The 23,021-nt window shown below is 39.6% G+C and overlaps 1 protein-coding gene and 1 pseudogene across 2 annotated transcripts; both read left to right on the plus strand.

Moving 5' to 3' along the window:
* The first annotated feature begins 466 nt into the window (after window positions 1-466).
* LOC147369529 (protocadherin beta-2-like) lies at window positions 467-3,248 on the plus strand (annotated as a pseudogene). The gene has a single exon (XR_015167528.1). The product of XR_015167528.1 is annotated as a protocadherin beta-2-like (transcript).
* Window positions 3,249-14,227: 10,979 nt separating this feature from the next.
* On the plus strand, window positions 14,228-19,765 carry PCDHB4 (protocadherin beta 4). Its single transcript, XM_086412061.1, has one exon. The coding sequence runs from the start codon at window positions 16,208-16,210 to the stop codon at window positions 18,596-18,598; it is 2,391 nt and encodes a 796-aa protein (XP_086268187.1). The 5' UTR covers window positions 14,228-16,207; the 3' UTR covers window positions 18,599-19,765.
* The last annotated feature ends 3,256 nt before the right edge of the window (window positions 19,766-23,021 follow it).

The raw sequence follows: 23,021 nt of genomic DNA on the forward strand, positions 1-23,021 counted from the left end.
AAAAAACAAATTTTCTATGATATTCCTTATATCAAGTGGCGAAAAAAATAAGTGCATTTGTAAAAGGAATTCAGTGAATACGAATTCTTATTTAGTTGAGTAAAGTTCAGTCGCTCAGTCGTGTCTGACTCTTTGTGACCCCATGGACTGCAGCAGGCCAGGCCTCCCTGTCCATCACCAACTCCGGGAAGAAAATTGGGGAAGGATAATTAACAAAAATTATTAGGGACTAGATTTTAGATAATCTGGAATTATTGTTGTTTCAGTACATTAAGAGACACTACTTGAAAATATTTGAATACCATCAGTCTGAAAATAAAGGACTGGGATTTCCTAAATACTGTGCAGAAAATAAACACTCGGAAAGGACGCGGGGTGGCGCTGGAGCATTAGAAGTAGAGAAAGCAAGCTACCAGCCTGTGCTCCTCTAGCGATGTTCTGCTTAAGAAGCAAGCAGGAAGGGGAGACTTTTTAAGGCAGTTGCTCGGGGAAATCAGGGCCCTAGACATCTCTATTTATCCAAGGATCTGAGTGATACTGGGAGACAGATCAGCGACAACATGAATCCGAGCTGGGTCAAGTCGTCTGGGAAACCAGAAAGCAATGAAGGCAGGAGACAGAATGGAGAGCTCTCTGAAACAAAGGCAAGTCTTGATATTCCTTGTTTTGCTGGGCATAACTCAGGCTGGTTCTGAGCCTAGGCATTATTCAGTGGCTGAGGAAATGAACAGTGGCTCCTTTGTGGCCAATCTATTGAAAGACCTGGGACTGGGGGTAGATGATCTAGCTGCTCAGGCCCCAGGGTTGTTTCCGAATTGGAAAAAAAAAAAAAAAGCGTTTGCATTTTGAAAGGTAGACCGAGGATTTGTTGTTAAATGAGAAACAGGACCAGGAGGAGCTGTGTGGCCTTATCGAACCCTATGTACTACCTTTCCAAATATTACTAGGCAATCCCTTGCAGTTTTTCCAGGCTGAGATATGGATTAGGGGTCCTAGACAAAGAAATAATTTTGAAAATTTCAGAAAGTATCACTCCCGGAACTACTTTCCAGATAGAGTGTGCCCTGGACTTAGATGTAGGAATCAACAGTTTCCAAGTTATACAGTCAGCCCCAATTCCCACTTCCGTCTTAAATTACAAGACAGTTCCAAGGGCACAATATTACCACAGCCGGGGCTGGACAAAACACTGGATCGAGAGGAACAGCCTGAGATCAGATTAACCCTCCCAGCACTGGATGGCGGGATTCCACCCAAGTCTGGGACTGCGGATTAGACATCAGTGATAATGTCCCCGAGTTTGCATAGCTGCACTATGAGGTGCAAGTCCTGGAACACTGCCCCATTGGATTCCAGGCTGCCATCATCTCTGCCAGAGATTTAGATATTGGAACCAATGGAGAAATATCTTATGTATTTTCGCAAGCACCTGAAGATATCTGCAAAACATTTCAAATAAATGCAAAATCGGGAGAAATCCTTTTAATACGGGAACTGGATTTCTAATCTATCCAGACCTCTACTTTAAATATTCAGGCGACAGATGGTGGGGGCCTTTCTGGAAGTTGTGTGGTGCCTGTTCAAGTGATGGATTTGAATGACAACCCTCCGGAACTGACCATATCTTTTCAATGAAATCCTAGAAAATTTGCGGGAGACCATAATTGCTGTATTCAGCGTTTCAGACACTGACTCGGGACAATGGAAGGACGGCTTGCTCCATCCAAGAGATCTCCCTTTCAATCTTAAACCCTCTGTTAAAAACTTTTATACTTTAGTCACAAACGCAGCCCTGGACCGAGAAGCAAGATCCAAATATAACATCACCATCACGGTCACTGACATGGGAACCCCAAGACTGAAAACCGAGCACAACATAACCGTGCTGGTGTCCGACGTCAACGACAACGCCCCCGCCTTCACCCAGACCTCCTACACCCTGTGGGTCCGCGAAAACAACAGCCCCGCCCTGCACATCGGCAGCGTCAGCGCCACAGACACAGACGCCAACGCCCAGGTCACCTACTCGCTGCTGCCGCCCCCCGACCCGCTCGTGCGCTCGCCTCCCTCGTGTCCATCAACCCTGACAATGGCCACCTCTTCGCTCTCACGTCCCTGGACTACGAGGCCCTAAGAGCCTTCGAGTTCCACGTGGGCGCCACCGACCGCGGCTCGCCCGCGCTCAGCAGCCAGGCGCTGGTGCGCGTGCTCGTGGCGGACGCCAACGACAACGCGCCCTTCGTGCTCTACCCGCTGCAGAACGCCTCGGCGCCCTGCACCGAGCTGGTGCCCAGGGCGGCCGAGCCGGGCTACCTGGTGACCAAGGTGGTGGCGGTGGACGGCGACGCGGGCCAGAACGCCTGGCTGTCGTACCAGCTGCTCAAGGCCACGGAGCCCGGGCTGTTCGGCGTGTGGGCGCACAACGGCGAGGTGCGCACGGCGCGGCTGCTGAGCGAGCGCGACGCGCCCAAGCAGCGGCTGGTGGTGCTGGTCAAGGACAACGGCGAGCCGCCGCTGTCGGCCAGCGTCACGCTGCACGTGCTGCTGGTGGACGGCTTCTCGCAGCCCTACCTGCCGGCCCCGGAAGCGGAAGCGGCGGCCGCGGCGCCGGCCGACCCGCTCACCGTCTACCTGGTGGTGGCCTTGGCGTCGGTGTCGTCGCTCTTCCTCTTCTCGGTGCTGGTGTTCGTAGCGGTGCGGCTGTGCAGGAGGGGCGGGGGGCCTCGGCGGGTCGCTGCCCGGTGCCCGAGGGCCACTTCCCAGGCCACCTGGTGGACGTCAGCAGCATGGGGACCCTGTCCAAGAGCTACCAGTACGAGGTGTGCTTGACGGGAGGCTGGGGGTTAAATGAGTTTAAATTCTTGAAACCGATTCTTGCTAGTAGTCTGGTTCAAGACACTGGGCAGGAGTAGCGCAGACCTGCAATTGCAAGAATAGACGTAGGTTTCATTAACATTAGAATCAAAAAGTTTTTTGACTACGAATGTGTAGGGAAGGAGCAAATTGGTTAAGATGGCGGTGATCAGACTCTCACCCCCACGGCCTCTGGTTCTCACCCAGCTTTTAAAAATACCTATACTACATCTGAGCTCATTTATAGCACCGCGCAGGCGCAATGCCCTATATACGCACCACCTGAGTTCTTGGGACAAGTCGAGTCGAGTAGTTGTAGTTGCTGCTGTGTAGGCTATTAAGAGAGTAAAGCATGTCTGCCTTGAATGCACGGTGAATAAAGAATGTCTACGGTTCCTTTGCTTCCTCTCAGCTTCTTCCACCTTCCCCACTCCGTTCACACCTTGCCTACCCTGGATTCAGTGAGCTACAGCGAGACAAGTGGCGTACGCAGGATACAAGAAGACAGAATGCTTTTTTAAAAATCAAGGCTCTTCATTGATACAATATTTTGTTTATATATTGATTTTGCTTTCTATTTAGTCAATCCTTGAATGTTCTCCGTTTTTCATCTGCTATCTTTTCAATCTGATCTTAATGACTTTTTCTAATTGGTGATTAAAAATAAATGCATTATGTTTTAATGGTGATTCCATATAGGTTTATTTAAGGTAGTCATTTCAAATTCTATATCCAAAGCAATGTAGAGTTCTGAACCACCAATCTTACAACTTACCCTGTTGAATATAGTCAGGTAATATTATTTTATAATACTCCTAAAGCATCTTTGTCTGTGGTTAATGAAATGTATAGATAAAAGTCTGTTTTCTTTAAAATGTATTATTTTAAAGTGTATTGTCTTCCAGAGGTTTAGTAATCAAAACTTATAATTTTCTGTTTTGACAATTGCAGTTAGTATTTCAAAATTACATATGCTTATATTGGGCAGAAATGAACAAAAATATAGGTTAATAAGGCAGATTACTTAATTTGTCTCAAGTGTTTATTTATGATGGATGACTGAAAAAATTAAACCTAAGGCTTTTTGAACAACTGATTGTGCTTTCCCATTTGGTGTAAAAACATTATTTAGTAAGGCATCTGATGGGAAGACCATTTGTTTTGTAACTTCTGAGATGTAAATATTATCAACCTGAGGGCCATTTTAAAAAATTTATTTAATTGGAGGCTAATTACTTTACAATATTGTGGTGGTATTTTCCATACATTGACCTGAATCAGCCATGGGTGTACATGTGTCCCTCCCATCTGGAACCCCCTCCCAACCTCCCTCCCCATCCCATCCCTCTGGGTTGTCCCAGTGCACCAGCTTTGAGTGCCCTGTTTCATGCATGGAACTTGGACTGGTGATCTATTTCACATATGGCAATATACACATATGGTAATGTTAACCTCTCAAATCATCCCACCCTTGCCTTGTCCCACAGAGTCCAAAAGTCTGTTCTTTATATGTCTCTTTTGCTGTCTCACATATAGGGTTGTTGTTACAGTCTTTCTAAATTCCATATATACATACATGTTAATATACTGTATTAGTGTTTTTCTGACTTACTTCACTCTGTTTAATAGGCTCCAGTTTCATCCACCTTATTAGAACTGATTCAAATGTGTTCTTTTTAATAGCTGAGTAGTATTCCATTATGTATATTGAACACAGCTTTCAGGAAGTACATGTATGCATACTAAGTGCTTTATAGTAAAAGTGATGTTCCATCCAATCCTACTTTTAAAAAATTAATACGTATTTGGCATTTATATGGTTATATATTAAGGAAATATTTTCTTTGTTTCCTCTCTTAGTTCCCTTTTTCTGATTTGAACCTGACATGACTTAGAATTAGGTACGGTCCTTCTGGGATAAACACTGCCCATCTACATCAGCATTCTACAATAGTTCCTGTAGAGTAATAAAAAGATTAGAAGAATGGGAAGTTCTAATGAAAGAGCAATATCCCTATGAAAGTCTAAATTAGCTAAGACTAAAATCTGGAAACAACCAAATACCAATTTTTATGTCTATTTTGAATGAAATAGAAAAAACTTATTTTTATGTAACAGAATATTTATTCCCCAATAATCTGATTAGGAAAATATAAAATTTCTCCTCCTAGACATCTTCTCATCCAGAACGATAGAACTTACCAGGAATTGAATATTCATGATTAGAAGAAAGAAGTTTCTCAAAGATTTTGAAAATTCTAAAAAGAGAGAAAGAATGTTAACTAGATGTTAACTACAGTCATGTGATCATTTGCAATATGCACAAATAGCAAATCATTATGTCACACCTGAAACTAACATAGTGTTTTATTTCAATTACAGCTCAAAATAAAAAACCCTAATGACATGTCTTCAATCATGTAAAGTTATAATCACATTAAAATGGTGTTATTTTATATAACTGAGAATCAGATACATGAATCCTTAATAATCAGAGGAGGTAGTATTTCCCTTCATTCATTAAATACTTTATACAGATGTCTGGATCAGGCTCCTTGCTCAGATTTTTTTTTCTTTTCATAAGCTGAGTTTTCATGAAGATTAGAGAAAAGGTAATTTTGATCAAACTTCTCTTTATTTGGCTGGCTTAGTCTCAGGTCATGTCAGATCCAGGGAAGTTTTCAACTGTGGAAGATAGGGAGGCCCATTGTTTTTTGGCAAATATGGTATATGATTTGGGACTCAAGTTGTAGGGACTATATAACTGAGGAGTCATTTAGACTCTGAAATAATAAGCATAGATGCCTAATAATACTTTAGTTGATGGGTGCACTGAATTCACATATTGTTGAGAAAGTGATCAGAATTTAGTAAAGCCTTCAGAAAAGATCACGTGGACTACATTTGAAGATAGTTAACAATTATACCTTACTGTTGATTCAAAGTTGCTTTTATTTCTTGGCTACTGGGAACCTTTTTACCCTTTGAGGAAAACTTACAGAAACTTCTTTATCTGGATATTTTATTAAGTACATGACAAAAGGCACTATATGTATAATACTATCATTACTACTTTTTGGAATCCCCTAAAGTGAAAGTCTGTGTGTGTGTACACAGTTTTGTCTGACTTTTTGCAACCTCATGCACTGTAGCCTGCCAGGCTCCTCTGTCCATGGAATTTTCCAGGCAAAAATACTGGGGTGGGTTGCAATTTCCTACTCCAGGGGCTCTTTGCAACTCAGAGATCAAACCCATGTCTCTTGTGTCCCCTGTGTTGGCAGATTCTTTACCTCTGTACCACCTGGGAAGCCCAAGTGAAAGTCTGGCACGAGGTAAAAGTGATAACTTTCTACATAATTTTTCTAGAATTTTCTTCTAAGAGGATGGAAAAATTTATTAGTGAATTATTTCCAGATTGATCTCTTACTGATATTCTAAACTAGTTTTTTTTAACACTGAAAAGCAAAGAGATGAAAATGAACTTTAAACTTTTATGTAGTTGTTAAAAGACTATATTCAAATATCACTCATTAGAAATAGTGAAGTAACTTACTGTACTTTTAATAAATCTTCCTTAATCCTTAAATATGGCTTCCTTGTAAATGAGGACTTTATAAAGTCCTCAGTTGGACTTTATATTGACAGTTTTAAAAAAAATACATCTCACTACATTTTTCTTCTTAGACTTACACGTTTTAAAGCTGGCAACATATTAGTCATAGTTCAGAGTTATTTCTATGTTTGATCCTCATATTCTTTGCCAATAGCTTAGTTGATGATAGATTTTAAAATGTAAACTAATTTTCCTTCTCTTCTAGAATTTGGTATTCAAAACTGTTGATGAAGAGTATATCACTCTAGTTTGCATTCTTTTATCTGTAAACTCCTTTAAGATTTTTTCTTTATTCTTGATATTTTGATAATTTGCTAGACCCAAACCTAAGATTTATCCAGTATACTGAATTTTTAAAGTAACTATAGTTTTTTGCCCCCAAAAATTTCTGTTTTACAGGTTTCACAACAATTTATGTTTTTTACAATTACCATTTCTTTTTTGTTGAAGGAAATTAAATATATTTTACTTTGAAGTTATTTCCATATTGTTCCACTCTCTGTTTCTTATATGTACCTTCTTTTATTTAAGTTTGTTTTTCACACTGTAATTCTGTTAGTTGGTGATATTTTATTGAGAATTTGTGTTCTATTGGAGGGCTCCCCCATACCAGTACTACTTTTGGAGGCTCAGGTGGTTATAGCCTCAGGCTCTACAAATGAAAGCCTTAATTAAGAAGCTTAATTAAGAATTAAGAATTAAGAAGCTTAGCTCAACTCTGTGACATGGGTGGAAGTTCTGAGCCAACACTTAATGATGTGTTTGAGTTGAGCCCCAGTCTCCCTTGGGTGGTACTGCTCTGCATTTGCTCTATGAAGCAAAATCTTAGGGACTGTCACCCTCTGCTTTTTGGCTGTCGTGGGGTCTGATAAGATGATAGACATGAGAGCTCATGGAGATAGCATTTACTTTTCAATCTTCAGAGTGTGTTGATATAGAGTAAAGCTGATTTTGAGGAAAATGAGTTGTAACTGAAGTAATTGATACATCAGAATTACCTACAGGGGGAAAACATGGTCTTGATTAATATGCATGAAACAGTGCTACCCATGGTGGTCCTGGATGGTGCACACAGCTTGCTAGATGACAAAACCCACTGCTGAGCAATCCTATATTGTGTACTGAGTTGGTACCAGGTAGAACAAGGTAGAATTCTAGATGGTGACTTGAGTTAGAACTCATGACTATCTTATCAATGATTCAAAGATTTAAAGTACTTAATGTTTAGCATGTGGACCAACAACCTGGAAGTATGGAGTACCGAGGCATACCTAGGATCCTAAAAAAACAGACACAGCAAGGCACAAGCCACCTTGTGAAGAAGCCACCTTCTATTTGGCATAGTCGGGCTTACCCATCTAGGACCTATCCCAGCCCTACCTTCTCTTCCTTTAACTACCTATAGAAGTTTACTCCAGTCAACGCATGTTCTACTCTCTTGATCACTGATTTGACTTAGCCATCTTCCTCTCAATTCTCTTTGCTCCTATTCAATGATGCTGAAATGCAGAGGATGAACACAGAGCCTTCAGTGAATTGCTGCTCATAAGGCCATCTTCTGAGCATTCTGGAGGTGTCAACATCACTGGGACTTAGATTCAGAATTATTAATATGAGAAGTTTCTGACTCGAATATCAGAGGTAAATGGGTTCACATTTTTGAAGTCAGTCATTTCCAATTAATATGGGCTGTCCATGAGGAAAGACTTTGATGAAAACTCAACTTCTAGAAAGATTAGAGGTTTATCAAAAATTAAAACTGAAAAAAAAAAATTAAAACTGTCTTCTCTAAATATTGTCATTTTGAGTTTTTTCCCCTTAAATGGGGAAATGGAGTTCTTCCTCCTGAAGTTTTCATTCTATTCAACAAGATTTAGTCAGTAATTTTAAAACTTTCCACAAAGAAGAAGTCCAGGACCAGATGGCTTCACTGGTGAATCCTACTGAACATTTAAAGAATTAACACCAATCCTTCACAAACTTGTAATTTAAAAAAAAAAAAAAGGAGCAGGGATCACTTCCAAATTAATTCTATGAGGTCAGCACCAAAGATAATACAAGAAAATTAAATACCAATATCCTGTATAAATATAGATGCAAAAAATCCTCAACAAAATATTAGCAAACTGACTCCAGCAACATGTAAAAAGGATTATACACCATAACCAAGTGGGATTTTATTGAAATGTTGGTTGAAAAACACTCATGAAACTAAATAATAAGGACCATCCTCTAGGTGATAAGCTGCAACTATAAAAGTCTAACTTCACATGTAATGGAGAAAGACTGAAAGCTTTCTCTCTAAGACCAGAAACAAAGCAAGGCTGTTCCTGCCAACTGTTTCTATTTAACATTGTACTGGAAGTTCTAGCCAGAGCAATATGACAAGAAATTAAATTATTCCAATTGGAAATGAAGTAAAAGTATCTTTGCAGGTGACATGATCACACATATAGAAAATCCTAAGTAATCCACACACAAAAAAACACTAAAATTAATAGATGCATTCAGCAAAGGATACAAGATCAATATACAAAAATCAATAGTATTTCTATACACTAGCGTTGGACAGGCCAGAATGAAATGAGAAAAGCAATTCCATTTACAATAGCATCAGAAATAATAAAATACTTAGAAATAAATTTAATAAGTTCAAGACTTGTATGCCAAATACTACAAAACATCAATGAAAGAAAGAAAATATAAGTAAATGGAAAGTGTTCATGGGTTGGAAGATTTACATTGTTAAGATGGTAAATGTGCCCAAATTGGTTTACAGATTCAACTGAATCCCGATCAAAAATCCCCAGGCTTTTTTTTTGGTAAAAGTTGGAAAATTGAAGGTAAAATTCACTTGGAAATCAAGGGACCCAGAATAGCCAAAACAATCCTGGAAAATAACAACAAAATGGAAGGGCTCCCCCAAACTGACAAATATTAGAATATTTTGACATATTAACACTGTTTTTAATTTAGTATGTAATACAAGGAATTATTGGTAATTATATTGGATTTCATCACAAACTTCTAAGGCCAAACACTCTAATTATTCAAATATCTCCTTTCTAAATTTGCATTTCAATTAGTGTGATTTTTGAAAACATCTTCTAGGTTTAGTTTGGAAGGACAGCAGATACTAAATTTTAGTTTGTTATCACCTGTGAGCAGTATTGTTTGCTTTACAGTTATTTTACTTGAATGGGAAGCTGATGTATCTAATTTATCTATGTATGTAATAGAAACATTCAAAAGATAATTCCTTTTATAAGAATTTTCTAGTCAAATCCACAAACCATTTATAATAATCCATTATTCCATTATCAATGCTGGGCTTCCCAGGTGGCTCAGTGGTAAAGAATCCGCCTACCAGTGCAGGAGATGCAACAGCCACAGGCTTGATCCCTGGTTTGGGAAGATCCCCTGGAGAAGGAAATGGCAACCCACTCCAGTTTTCTGGCCTGGAAAATTCCATGGACAGAGGAGCTTGGCAGGTTACAGTCCATGGAGTCACAAATGGTCAGACACAACTGAGCGACTAAGCACACACGTGCTCACACACATACATTATCAATGCTAGCTTAATATTTGGAAGTAACACTATTTGAGAAATACTATTTTAGGAATCAGTGAACCAAATGGACCAAAATGGGTGAATTTAATTCAGATTACCATTACATCTACTACTGTGGGCAAGAATCTCTTAGAAGAAATGGAGTAGCCCTCATAGTCAACAAAAGAGTCTGAAATGCAGTACTTGGGTACAATCTCAAAAATGACAGAATGATCTCTGTTTGTTTCTAAGGCAAACCATTCAGTATTACAATAATCCAAGTCTATGCCCCAACCACTAATGCCAAAGAAGATGAAGTTAAAGGGTTCTATGAAGACCTACAAGACTTTCTAGAATCAACACCCCAAAAAATGTCCTTTTCATCATATAGGGACTGGAATGCAAAACTAGGAAGTCAAGAGATACCTGGGGTAACAGGCAAGTTTGGCCTTGGAATGAAGCAGGGCAAAGGCTAACAGAGTTCTGCCAAGAGAACGCACTGGTCACAGCCAACCCCCTCCCTCAACAACAAAAGAGACGACTCTATACATAGACATCACCAGATGGTCAATACGGAAATCAGATTGATTATATTCTTTGCAGATGAAGATGAAGACGCTCTACACAGTCAGCAAAAACAAGACTGGGAGCTGACTGTGGCTCAGATCATGAACTCCTTATTGCCAAATTCAGGCTCAAATTTAAGAAAGTAGGGAAAACGACTAGACCATTCAGGTATGACCTAAATCAAATCTCTTACGATTATACAGTGGAAATGAGAAATAGATTCAAGGGATTAGATCTGATAGACGGAGTGCCTGAAGAACTATGGATGGAGGTTTGTAATATTGTACAGGAGGCGGTGATCAAAACCATCCCCAAGAAAAATAAATGCAAAAGGCAAAATGGTTGTCTAAGGAGGCCTTACAAATAGCTGAAAAAAGAAGAGAAACAAAAGGCAAAGGAGAAAAGGAAAGATACCCACCTGAATGCAGAGTTCCAAAGAATAGCAAGGACAAATAATTAAGACTTCCTAAGTGATAAATGCAAAGCAATAGATAAAAACAATAGAATGGGAAAGACTAGAGACCTCTTCAAGAAAATGAGAGAGAACATTTCATGCAAAGATGGGCACAATAAAGGACAGAAACAGTATGGACCTAACAGAAGCAGAAGATATTAAGAAGAGGTGGCAAGAATACACAGAAGAACTAAACAAAAATGACCCAGATAACCACGGGTGTGATCATCACTCAACTACAGCCAGACATCCTGGAGTGTGAAGTTAAATGGGCCTTAGGAAGCATCACTACAAACAAAGCTAGTGGAGGTGACAGAATTCCAGTAGAGCTATTTCAAATCCTAAAAGATGATGCTGTGAAAGCGCTGCACTGAATATGCCAACAAATTTGGAAAACTCAGCAGTGGCCACAGGACTGGAAAAGGCAGTTGTCATTCCAATCTCAAAGGCAATGCCAAAGAATGTTCAAACTACTGCACAATTGCACTCATCTCACATGCTAGCAAAGTAATGCTCAAAATTCTCCAAACTAGGCTTCAACAGTACGTGATGTGAACTGAGAACTTCCAAATGTTCAAGCTGGTTTTAGAAAAGGCAGAGGAACCAGAGATCAAATTGCCAACATCCAATGAATCATGGAAAGAGCAATAGAGTTCCAGAAAAACATCTGCTTTATTGACTATGCCAAAGCCTTTGTATAGATCACAACGAACTCTGGATAACTCTTAAAGAGATGGGAATACCAGACCACCTTACCTGCCTCCTAAGAAATCTGTATACAGGTCAAGAAGCAACAGTTAGAACTGACATGGAACAATGGACTGGTTCAAAATTGGGAAAAGAGTATATCAAGGCTGTATATTGTTGCCCTGCTTATTTAACTTATATGCAGAGTACGTCATGTGAAATCCCGGGCTGGATAAAGCACAAGCCAGAATCAAGATTGCTGGGAGAAATATCAATAACCTCAAATATGCAGATGACACCACCCTTATGGCAGAAAGTGAAGAGGAACTAAAGAGCCTCTTGACGAAAGCAAAGAGGAGAGTGAAAAAGCTGGCCTAAAACTCAACATTCAAAAAATGAAGATCATGCCATCTGGTCCCATCACTTCATGGCAAATAGATGGGGAAACAATGGAAACAATGAGAGACTTTAATTTCTTGGGATCCAAAATCACTGCAGATGGTGACTGAAGCCATGAAAGTAAAAGATGTTTGCTCCTTGGAAGAAAAGCTATGACCAACCTAGACAGCATATAAAAAAGCTGAGACGTTACTTTGCCAACAAAGGTCCATCCAGTCAAAGCTATGGTTTTTCCAGTAGTCATGTATGGATGTGAGTCATGTATGGAGCTGGACCATAAAGAAAGCTGAGTGCCAAAGAACTGATGCTTTCTAACTGTGGTGTTGGAGAAGACTCTTGAGAGTCCCTTGGTCAATCCTAAAGGAAATCATCCTAAATATTCAATGGAAGGAATAATGCTGAAGCTGAAGCTGAAGCTCCAATACTTAGGCCACATGATGAGAAAAACTGATTCATTGGAAAAGACCCTGAGGCTGGGAAAGATTGAAGGCAGGAGGAGAAAGGGGACAACAGAGGATGAGATGGTTGGATGCCATCACTGACTCAATGGACATGGGTTTGAGCATGCTCTGGGAGTTGGTGATGTACTGGGAAGCCTGGTGTGCTGCAGTCCATGGGGTTGCAAAGAGTCAGACATGACTGAGCAACTGAACTGAACTGCATACTATTTGAAGTGTAATTTTAGTAACTAAAATTACTAGTTAAAATATCTATTTCACCAATTTACACCTCTCCTCTCAACAATTAATGTTTAATATACCTCTGTACTTTGCCCCTTCAATTTACAAACAAAACAGTCCTCAAGTCATAAAGTTTAAAATACATTCTCTCATTTAAAAAAAAATAAGTGAAACTACTCAAAACTTCAAAGTTTGTGTTCAGCATTTGAACTTTAGAACTTTTTGTATTCAGATTCCTTTAAAATGATTTTTATCTTTGCCTCAATGATATTTAAAAGTTCCTGGCTGTATTTTACAATGGAGGAGTTAAAACTGGTATTTAATTGCCAGAGTATCCCTCTAACTCTTCTATCTCTCCTCTTTGTGTATTCAGAATGGGAAAAAAATGTTTTAAATATTGTGCTCCAGGGCGGGCAACCAATTGTGGAAGTTGTATGAATCCTTCAGAATGGATAATGCAGCTTTCCTGACTGGAATGGTTTTGCAGGTTATCATTCTCTTTATCATTAAGGCCTCTTCCATGCAGATATAATAATTTTTTTCTGATTAAGTTTGGCAAAATAATCCATGATTCAATGCTAGACTGTCATCTTAGACCACCTTTCTTGATTTTAACTTTACACTTGGATAACATTTCAAAAGACCTGTGAATAAGTATTTTTCCATTTAAGGCTACAAGGAATTCATTATTCATGTCATTCTTAGTTTTTTAAAATCTAGTTAATGATCTCAACAAAACACTCTTAGTTTCCCTTCAAATTTCTAAGTTTTGTAAGCACCTCTTTTTGCTGATACCTATCTCTCAAAAGAGAAAACCATTTAAAAGATTCTTATATTAACTGAAAATCTGAATACAGATATATTTCACCTATGATACCCATCTACTCAAGGCAAGGCTGAAGTTTGGATCTAAATTATATAAAAAGTTGTTCACTTCTTCAATTCCACTTAGGTAGATCAGAGAATGGATTCTGGAGCCATACTGTAACAATTTGAATCCTAGCGCTGCCACTTCAAACAGTGTGTGACTATGGGAAGGTTACTAAGTTTCTGTATCTTCGATTTCTATAAAATATGCCTAGTAAGAGTGCCCACATTACAGGGCTATTTGGGGGATAAAATGAGTTAATGAATATAAAATATTTAGAATACTATCTGACATGTAGTAACACATAGATGTTAATATTACCTAGATTTCATTTGTGTTGAATTGACAAAAGAAACCAAAAGTAGCTAATTTGTAACACTATTTCTATGTCAACATGTAGGAATAAGTAAACAAAATCTAGTTTGAATTTTGTCCTGAACTCTTTAACTTGAATCGAACTAAAACTCTGCTACAATAGTATAAAACAATGTTTTGTTCAGGAAATTTGCTTTCCATTTATATCTAAAAGAATATTATTTTTTTCTGTATGTTTATTTTTTCTTTTCACTTCATGTTGATATGGACATGAGTTTGAGCAAACTTTGGGAGATAGTGAAGGACAGGGAAGCCTGGCATGCTGTAGGCCATGGGGTTGCAAAGAGTTGGACGTGACTTAGTGACTGAAGAACAACAACAATGTTGATATATATATATTTCTCTGATTTGCCTTAAATGTGGAAGAAAATTCTAAACTATATTAATAGTGTAATTATTATTATTGCTATATCTCTTACAATAGGAATTAACAGAACTAGAAAAATGTAAATTTAGTTGAGCAGTGCTTAGCACGTATTATACTCTCATCTCTAAGAATTCTGTTTTCAGTGTCAGACATGTTCATGACTGAATGAATGATGTGACAATAATCTTCTAATATAGGCAGAAACACAATGATTAGAGTGGATTAATTAATTTACCCAATTGATATTTACTGAATGACTACTATTGTCCAGGTTTCTTTCAAAAATAATTTTTCCTGAAGTTCTCTTGGTAGTCCAGTGGTAAGACTCAACGTTTCCACTGCATGAGGCATAGATTCAATCCATGGTTGGGGAACTAAGATGCTGCATGCATGTGGTGTGGCCAAAAAATTTATTTCCCTAATACTTTCTATCATAAGAACTTAAGATTACTGACATGCTTTTAAAATAATGCATTCAATGTGAATTGTAATTTATGAACTTAGTTAAATTATAAGATATTTAAGGAGGAGAAATCCCAAATAAATGGTACTCCATTCTATATACTAATAGTAAATAGCAAACTGGTTAACTGTGTCTCAGTTAACTTACTGTATCAGAGAAATCAGGATGGTTGCACACTGTGCTGAAATCCATTTTATAAACAAGTCTTTCCTCTTCACCATGTATGAGTAGACAAAGCTTGAGGCACCCTTTGTTCACAGATTAAAATGTTTCAAATCATAGCTCCCTGTCTTCTGCAAATGGGTAGTCAAGGAATATGATATCTAGGAAACAAAGGGTCAGTGTGGTGAGAAGTAAACTCATAAATTATAGATATCTATTGAGCTAAATCATCTTAAAGCCTTTTTCTTAATAAAATTCTATTATTTTCACTTACTCAATTTTGGCTTGATATTATCCTAATAGTCACGCAGAATAATCAAGTCTTATCATCCTCTGAATTTCTGTTTATCTATAAAAATCCTTTCATTTTCTTTATGCATCTAAGAATCTGTTTCTAATACTATCTGACCTCCCTAATATTTTAATGTGGGTTCACATTGTAAAAGGGCTTATAATAAGGCAAGATGCCACTTTATTCAACTGTATTATCATTTGCACACCAGTGTAAAAACATAGAACCTTTCCTTTGAAAAAGTCTCCCTGAGACCAGGTGGTACAGAGCACTTTAACAAACTTTCTGCATCATCATAAATTTCTCACATACTTGGAAATAAACAGATATAACTATTATGGACTGTAATTTTATAAGAGTTTATCTTCCCTGGTTAGATTATGGCAAAGGGTAAATGGAGTTCTTTAAGTTCTACTGTAAAGGGTATGGGCAGATGGAGATAGTCCCTGGCTTTGTGCTCACAATTATTATAGCTCACACAATGTAATGGAATAACGTATACATTAAGTCATTTAATGGAATAATACTTGAAAAAGTCCTTTACACTTTTTGAAATGGCTTAATTTGAACACTTCCAAAATAGGCTGAGTTAAGAATGTTAGTTTATCGATCGGGACGCAGGGTGGCGCTGCCGGCTAAGATTGTGAATAAACAGCCCTAGAACGCTCACGTATTCCTTTGCTGCAAGACGGAAACACCACCACAAGTAAGCTCTGCCAGCAGTACTGGGTTACCAACGAATTTGGGCAGCGATATTCTAAACGAATTTAAGATTACAAGTGACTCTGTGAGGATTCTACCAAGCAAGAAAATTTAACACCTCTGGTCTTCTTCTGGTTGCTGAAGGGGGACTGGATGTAAGCACCCTGGCTCCAACATGGAGACGCTAGAGAGAATTCAACCCAACAGGCAAGTGACAACCTTTATTTTGATGGTAATCTTGTCTCAGGCTAACCCTGCGCCTATTCGTTATTCTGTTCTGGAAGAAACAGAGAGCGGCTCCTTTATAGCCCATTTAACCAAGGACCTGGGCCTGGAAATTGGGGAGCTGAAGGCACGGTCGGCTCGGGTGGTTTGTGACGATGACAAGCAGCGCTTGCTGCTGGATCGTCAGACTGGAGATTTGCTTTTGAGGGAGAAACTAGACCGGGAAGACATATGTGGCTCCGATGAACCCTGTGTGCTGCATTTCCAAGTGTTCCTGGAAACTCCAGTGCAATTTTTTGAAGGAGAATTATTAATACAGGACATAAATGACCACTCCCCAGTATTCCCAAATAGGGAAATGCTTTTGAAAATACCGGAAAACAGCCAGCCAGGGACTGTATTTCCGTTGAAATTAGCTCAGGATTTGGACGTGGGTAGCAACGGTCTTCAAAAATACACCATCAACGCCAATTCTCATTTTCACGTTCTCACTCGAAATCATAGTGATGGCAAGAAATATCCAGATTTGGTGCAGGACAAAGTGCTGGATCGAGAGGAGCAGTCAGAGTTCAGCTTAACCCTAATGGCGCTGGATGGTGGGTCTCCACCTAGGTCCGGCACCAGCATGGTGCGAATCCTGATCATGGACGTCAATGACAATGCTCCCGAGTTTGTGCACACTCCATATGAGGTGCAGGTTTTGGAAAACAGCCCTCTAGACTCCCTAATACTTACAGTTTTAGCTAGGGATGTAGATGCTGGAAACTTTGGGACTGTTTCCTATAGCTTGTTCCAAGCCTCAGAGGAAATTAAACAAACTTTCTCAATAAATGAAGTCACAGGAGAAATCCGACTGACAAAGAAATTGGATTTTGAACAAACCAAATCTTACCACGTGGAAACTGAGGCTACAGATGGAGGAGGCCTTTCCGGGAAAGGCACTGTAGTAATAGAGGTGGTAGATGTGAATGACAATGCCCCTGAACTTACCATATCTTCACTCATCAGCTCCATCCCAGAAAACGCCCCGGAGACCGTGGTCTCTATCTTCCGAATTCGAGATAGAGACTCCGGAGACAATGGAAAGATGATTTGCTCCATTCCAGACAATCTGCCATTCATTTTAAAACCGACTTTCAAGAATTTCTACACCCTGGTAACTGACAGCCCTCTTGACAGAGAAAGTCAAGCCGAGTACATTATCACTATCACGGTCACTGACATGGGAACCCCAAGACTGAAAACCGAGCACAACATAACCGTGCTGGTGTCCGACGTCAACGACAACGCCCCCGCCTTCACCCAGACCTCCTACACCCTGTGGGTCCGCGAGAACAACAGCCCCGCCCTGCACATCGGCAGCGTCAGCGCCACAGACACAGACGCGGACGCCAACGCCCAGGTCACCTACTCGCTGCTGCCGCCCCCCGACCCGCTCGTGCCCCTCGCCTCCCTCGTGTCCATCAACCCCGACAATGGCCACCTCTTCGCCCTCACGTCCCTGGACTACGAGGCCCTAAGAGCCTTCGAGTTCCACGTGGGCGCCACCGACCGCGGCTCGCCCGCGCTCAGCAGCCAGGCGCTGGTGCGCGTGCTCGTGGCGGACGCCAACGACAACGCGCCCTTCGTGCTCTACCCGCTGCAGAACGCCTCGGCGCCCTGCACCGAGCTGGTGCCCAGGGCGGCCGAGCCGGGCTACCTGGTGACCAAGGTGGTGGCGGTGGACGGCGACGCGGGCCAGAACGCCTGGCTGTCGTACCAGCTGCTCAAGGCCACGGAGCCCGGGCTGTTCGGCGTGTGGGCGCACAACGGCGAGGTGCGCACGGCGCGGCTGCTGAGCGAGCGCGACGCGCCCAAGCAGCGGCTGGTGGTGCTGGTCAAGGACAACGGCGAGCCGCCGCTGTCGGCCAGCGTCACGCTGCACGTGCTGCTGGTGGACGGCTTCTCGCAGCCTTACCTGCCGGCCCCGGAAGCGGAAGCGGCGGCCGCGGCGCCGGCCGACCCGCTCACCGTCTACCTGGTGGTGGCCTTGGCGTCGGTGTCGTCGCTCTTCCTCTTCTCGGTGCTGGTGTTCGTGGCGGTGCGGCTGTGCAGGAGGGGCGGGGCGGCCTCGGCGGGTCGCTGCCCGGTGGCCGAGGGCCACTTCCCGGGCCACCTGGTGGACGTCAGCGGCACGGGGACCCTGTCCCAGAGCTACCAGTACGAGGTGTGTCTGACGGGAGACCACAGAACTGGTGAGTTCAAATTCCTGAAGCCGATATTCCCTAACCTCTTGGTTCAGGACAACGAGAGAGAAATCAAGGAAAGCCCCAACTGTAGAAATAGCTTTGTATTCAGTTAAATGCCATATTTGGTTAAGTGAGGCTCTCAATTTTGTTAAGCCTAAGTCACATTGCAATATTTTTCTCTTAAGAGATTGTACTGTTACATAAATTTGTATATATATCTCTATTCCAAACTTATGCATGTCTCTACTAAATTTTCCTTTTATAGTATTCATTGGATTTAGCATTTTTAGTTACAGTTGATATTATTTCTCCATATTTTACCTTCTCGGTGATTAATGTTCCCATAACTATAAATTACTCAAGCTGTAAAGAAATTCTATTAATATTTAAATCAACCTCTTTTAATGTCTTTTTAAGGAAATACTTTAAAGCTTTTGCATAATCTTGCATTTCTGTATGTTTTGGTTTCTTTACTTATATTTGCAAGGGCAGAGTGTTAGAAATTCTTTGTAGCTACCTAGAGCTTTCCTGTTCACCATTCATTCTACAAGGCTGTACCCCACTAAATAGCCATGAGCATATAACTTAGCATACTTATTTCTCATAAGTTGCACCTAAACATGCACTTTATTAAATTATTAATACACTACAATTGTGACCCTATCCCATTCTGAGTACCATATATGCTAGGGATTATTTGTTTCCTACTTACCTAGCACACTGTAATTGCTTCAGGAATACCAATATTAAAATAAAAACATTATTATTTATAAATAAGAGAAAATCTTATATAATTTGGTATCAAATTCACTTCACTAAAATAAAACTAATTCACTGCTTGATAACATACTTAAAAATCTTAGAACTTTAAGTAAATCCTAAATCCTTTAGAGGGACTCAAGAGGTAGAGGGCATCATATATTTTCCTGTCCTTCTTTTGCTCTATTAATAGAAGTTCAAATGTAAGTACAAAGTATGTGTTTTTCTTGGCTTTCAGTTCTTCCACATCCTTCAAAAAAGGGAGAGTTTCTCTTGAGTTTTGTTGATTATGTTCTAGTCTGATTACTCTATTTTGTAAACTTGAGCAGCTTTTATCAACAAAATGATGATGTATTTTTGATGTCCAAATGACCTTGTTTTGTCTTTCAATGTAGCTTTTGTATATTTTGCGTAAATTTACTTTTTCAATTATGCTAACTTTCAATAAGAAGCATTGTTTTTTCCTTTAAGACAATAAGAATAGAAATAGAAATTAAGAAATAAACTTATCTGAATTATAATTGTTTTATGTCGTGTTCATTAGGCCAATTAAGATGACTTGTGATTTCTAACTACATTTATATAGCTATAAGAACAGTTATTGATCTTTTGGCACAATATGAGTAATTAGAGTTTGCTTTATAACCTAAGTATTTATTTTTAAATATCAAGTGTCATCCTACTGGAACTTAATTATTTTGTGTTTCCCTGAATTACATTTTTAAAAATATAATAAAAAAGAAAAATTATTCAAGTTATTATTGAAACATAGCTTTTAGCTTTCATCCAATCTGAGACTTGAAATTAGAAAGTGATAAAAATATGAACAGAATTAAACACAAATATATGACATTTAGTAGCCAGCTTTAATGAGTTCACCATTTTCTGTTAGATATTTAAATGAAATAGTTTTATGGATGATGACAAGAAATATGATTGAAGTTTTCAGCAATATGTTTCAACATTATGAAAGTATAACTTCATGTTTTTGTGTATGCCAGGAAAGCCCAACTTGTATAATCACCCAAAGGAGACTGGCCAAATAAACACTCAGAACCCACATTTATGAATTTATATGAGTAAATTTATGAATTACTTTGTGTATTACCTTATAAATTGCTGTGTGTATTCATAAAGCATAGATCATTCCTTACCAGTTGGGGATCACTATCAGACTCTAGTATAGAACAGGTTAACATTTTAAAATTCAGTGATTATAATTTAATAGTAAATATAATCCAGATAATTTCCACAAAATGAATACCTTATGGAAAATTGGACAATTCTGCAAAACAAAAATAGAGAATGGAGGCCAAATAACTGGATAATACCCATTTCAATCACAGTTTCTCAAGTACTTCTATTATATTGACATTTTTTACAATTCCTTTGTTGTTTTTAGGTACAGATATAGTGAGTTTAGTACATGCTGTTTTAGGGGCAGACATTTTACTGAAGGCAATATAAGCCACATCACTTTAAGACCTTATATTTCTTCTGGATTTCCCTAGTGGCTCAGCAGTAAAGAACCCACCTGCCAATGCAGGAGATGAGGGTTTGATCCCTGGGTCCAGAAGATACCCTGGAAAAGGAAATGGCAACCCACTCCAGTATTCTTGCCTGAGAAATCCCATAGACAGAGGAGCCTGGTGGGCTACAGTCCATGGGGTAGCAAAAGAGTGGAACACAACGAATAAACAACATTCTTACTATTAAAATTACAAAATATAGATTTTAAATAGTCCTATTTGGTAGAATTCTGTTTTCAGATAAGATGGATTATTTAAACCTGCTTTAAATTCAGAAATTTTCAGTTTGAAGCAACAGACAGCAGATGATATATAAAGAACTGAAGGGGCTAAGATTCCTGAAAAGGAAAATCCTTGGAGCTGTGAACTGACTCCAATAGTCAATTTGCCCTAAAGAAGTTTGCAAAGTCTAAGGAAAGGCCAGGGATAGAGTAACTTCAACAGTCTTTGCGAAACTGGAGAATTCAAGTTCATGGCCAGTTCTCCCCCTCATGATATTTGTCAAATTATGGGACATTCCAGGAAAGAAGACCAAAATATTAAGTGGAAAATTACTGAAAAGCCAAGTGAAGTTTTAATAGTCTTAATATATGAGATCAGAATTTGTGATCTGCCATCTGAGAGACTGTGGAGAATACACTGAGTTCCGAACTGAAAATTCTGGAGGCCCAGGTACTTATTAGGACTGGAAAGAATCTTGACTAAGCACAGTGCCTGTTTTGAATTAAGGCAATTTGATTAGACATGTTTCTATCAATCTAAAGGGGATTCCCAGTGGCACTAGTGGTAAAGAGCCCACCTGCCAGTGCAGGAGACTTAAGAGACTCTGGTTCAGTCCCTGGGTTGGGAAGATCCCCTGGAGGAGGATATAGCAACCCACTCCAGAATTCTTGCCTGGAGAATCCCATGGACAGAGGAGCCTGGCGGGCTACAGTCCAGAGGGTCTCAGAGTCAGATACGGCTGAAGCTACTCAGCACACACTGTCAAGCTAACAAAGGAAAAGATGGACTCTTTCTGGAAAAATATAATATCATCAGAACCCTGGAGGAGAGCTTTTTACATTAATAATCAACATTCGATAAAAATTATAAGGCATACATACAAAAAAAACTGGTTGACATGAATAAAACCTAGAGGAAAAAACAGACATACGGGTGATCTACAGATAAAATAAGATACTAGAACTGACTGACAATGGTGTTAAAATAAGTATAACTAATATGTTAAAATAAGGAATATAGAAAACAGGTAAAGAGAATTTCACCACAGAATGAAATAGAATATAATTTGGGGACTGAAAAATACAATACTGAAATTTTAAAATATTAGATTGTATAACGGCATGCTGCTGCTGCTGCTGCTGCTAAGTCACTTCAATTGTGTCCGACTCTGTGCGACCCCATAGACGGCAGCCCACTAGGCTCCTCTGTCCCTGGGATTCTCCAGGCAAGAATACTGGAGTGGGCTGCCATTTCCTTCTCCAATGCATGAAAGTGGAAAGTGAAAGTGAAGTTGCTCAGTCGTGCCCGACTCTTAGCGACCCCATGGACTGGAGCCTACCAGGCTCCTCCATCCATGGGATTTTCCAGGCAAGAATACTGGAGTGGGGTGCCATTGCCTTCTCCGTGTATAATGGCATAGTTGTCGTAAAATATTATAGGATTAGTGAATGCAAGACAGGTCAATATTAAATATCCAAATAGAAGCACTGAAGAATAAAATAATTAAAAATACAGATAAGAACATTTAGTTACATGTAGAACATAATGAAAAACTCCGACACATACATGATTGTAATCCTGGAAGGACCAGGAATAGCGAATAAGGAATGTGTAAAGAAATGATGACCAATAATGATGAAAAAATTTACCCCTCAAGATGTTCAGTGAACCTAATTAGAAGAGTAAAAAACCGCATATTTAGAAATATCACAGGAAGGCTGCTAAAGACTAAAGTCAAAGAGAAAATCTTAAAAGCAATCACATGAAAATGACATTGCTTTTAAAGGAATAATAGTAAGATGGAGAGCTGACCATCAAGAAGCCAAAAGACAAAGGAATGATGTCTTTTGAGTCCTGAAAAAAATTAGCTACCAGACTAGAATTCTATCACCAGAAAACACATCTTGCAAAAACGAAGTTCTAAAACAAACAAAAACTTCAAGAATCAATCACAGTCCCATCTGCACTAAAATAAATACTTTTAGTGGATTCATTAGGAAGATGGAAAACAGTCCTGGAGGAATCA

This window comes from Bos grunniens, chromosome 7 (assembly GCF_055505025.1).
Source record: "Bos grunniens cultivar Pamir isolate PY7600 chromosome 7, Bosgru_T2T1.0, whole genome shotgun sequence".
NCBI classification, from domain to species: Eukaryota; Metazoa; Chordata; class Mammalia; order Artiodactyla; family Bovidae; genus Bos; species Bos grunniens.

Bases quoted from the DNA above. Each gene is read 5' to 3' on its own strand.
- PCDHB4 (XM_086412061.1), top strand. From the start codon at position 16,208: ATGGAGACGCTAGAGAGAATTCAACCCAACAGGCAAGTGACAACCTTT.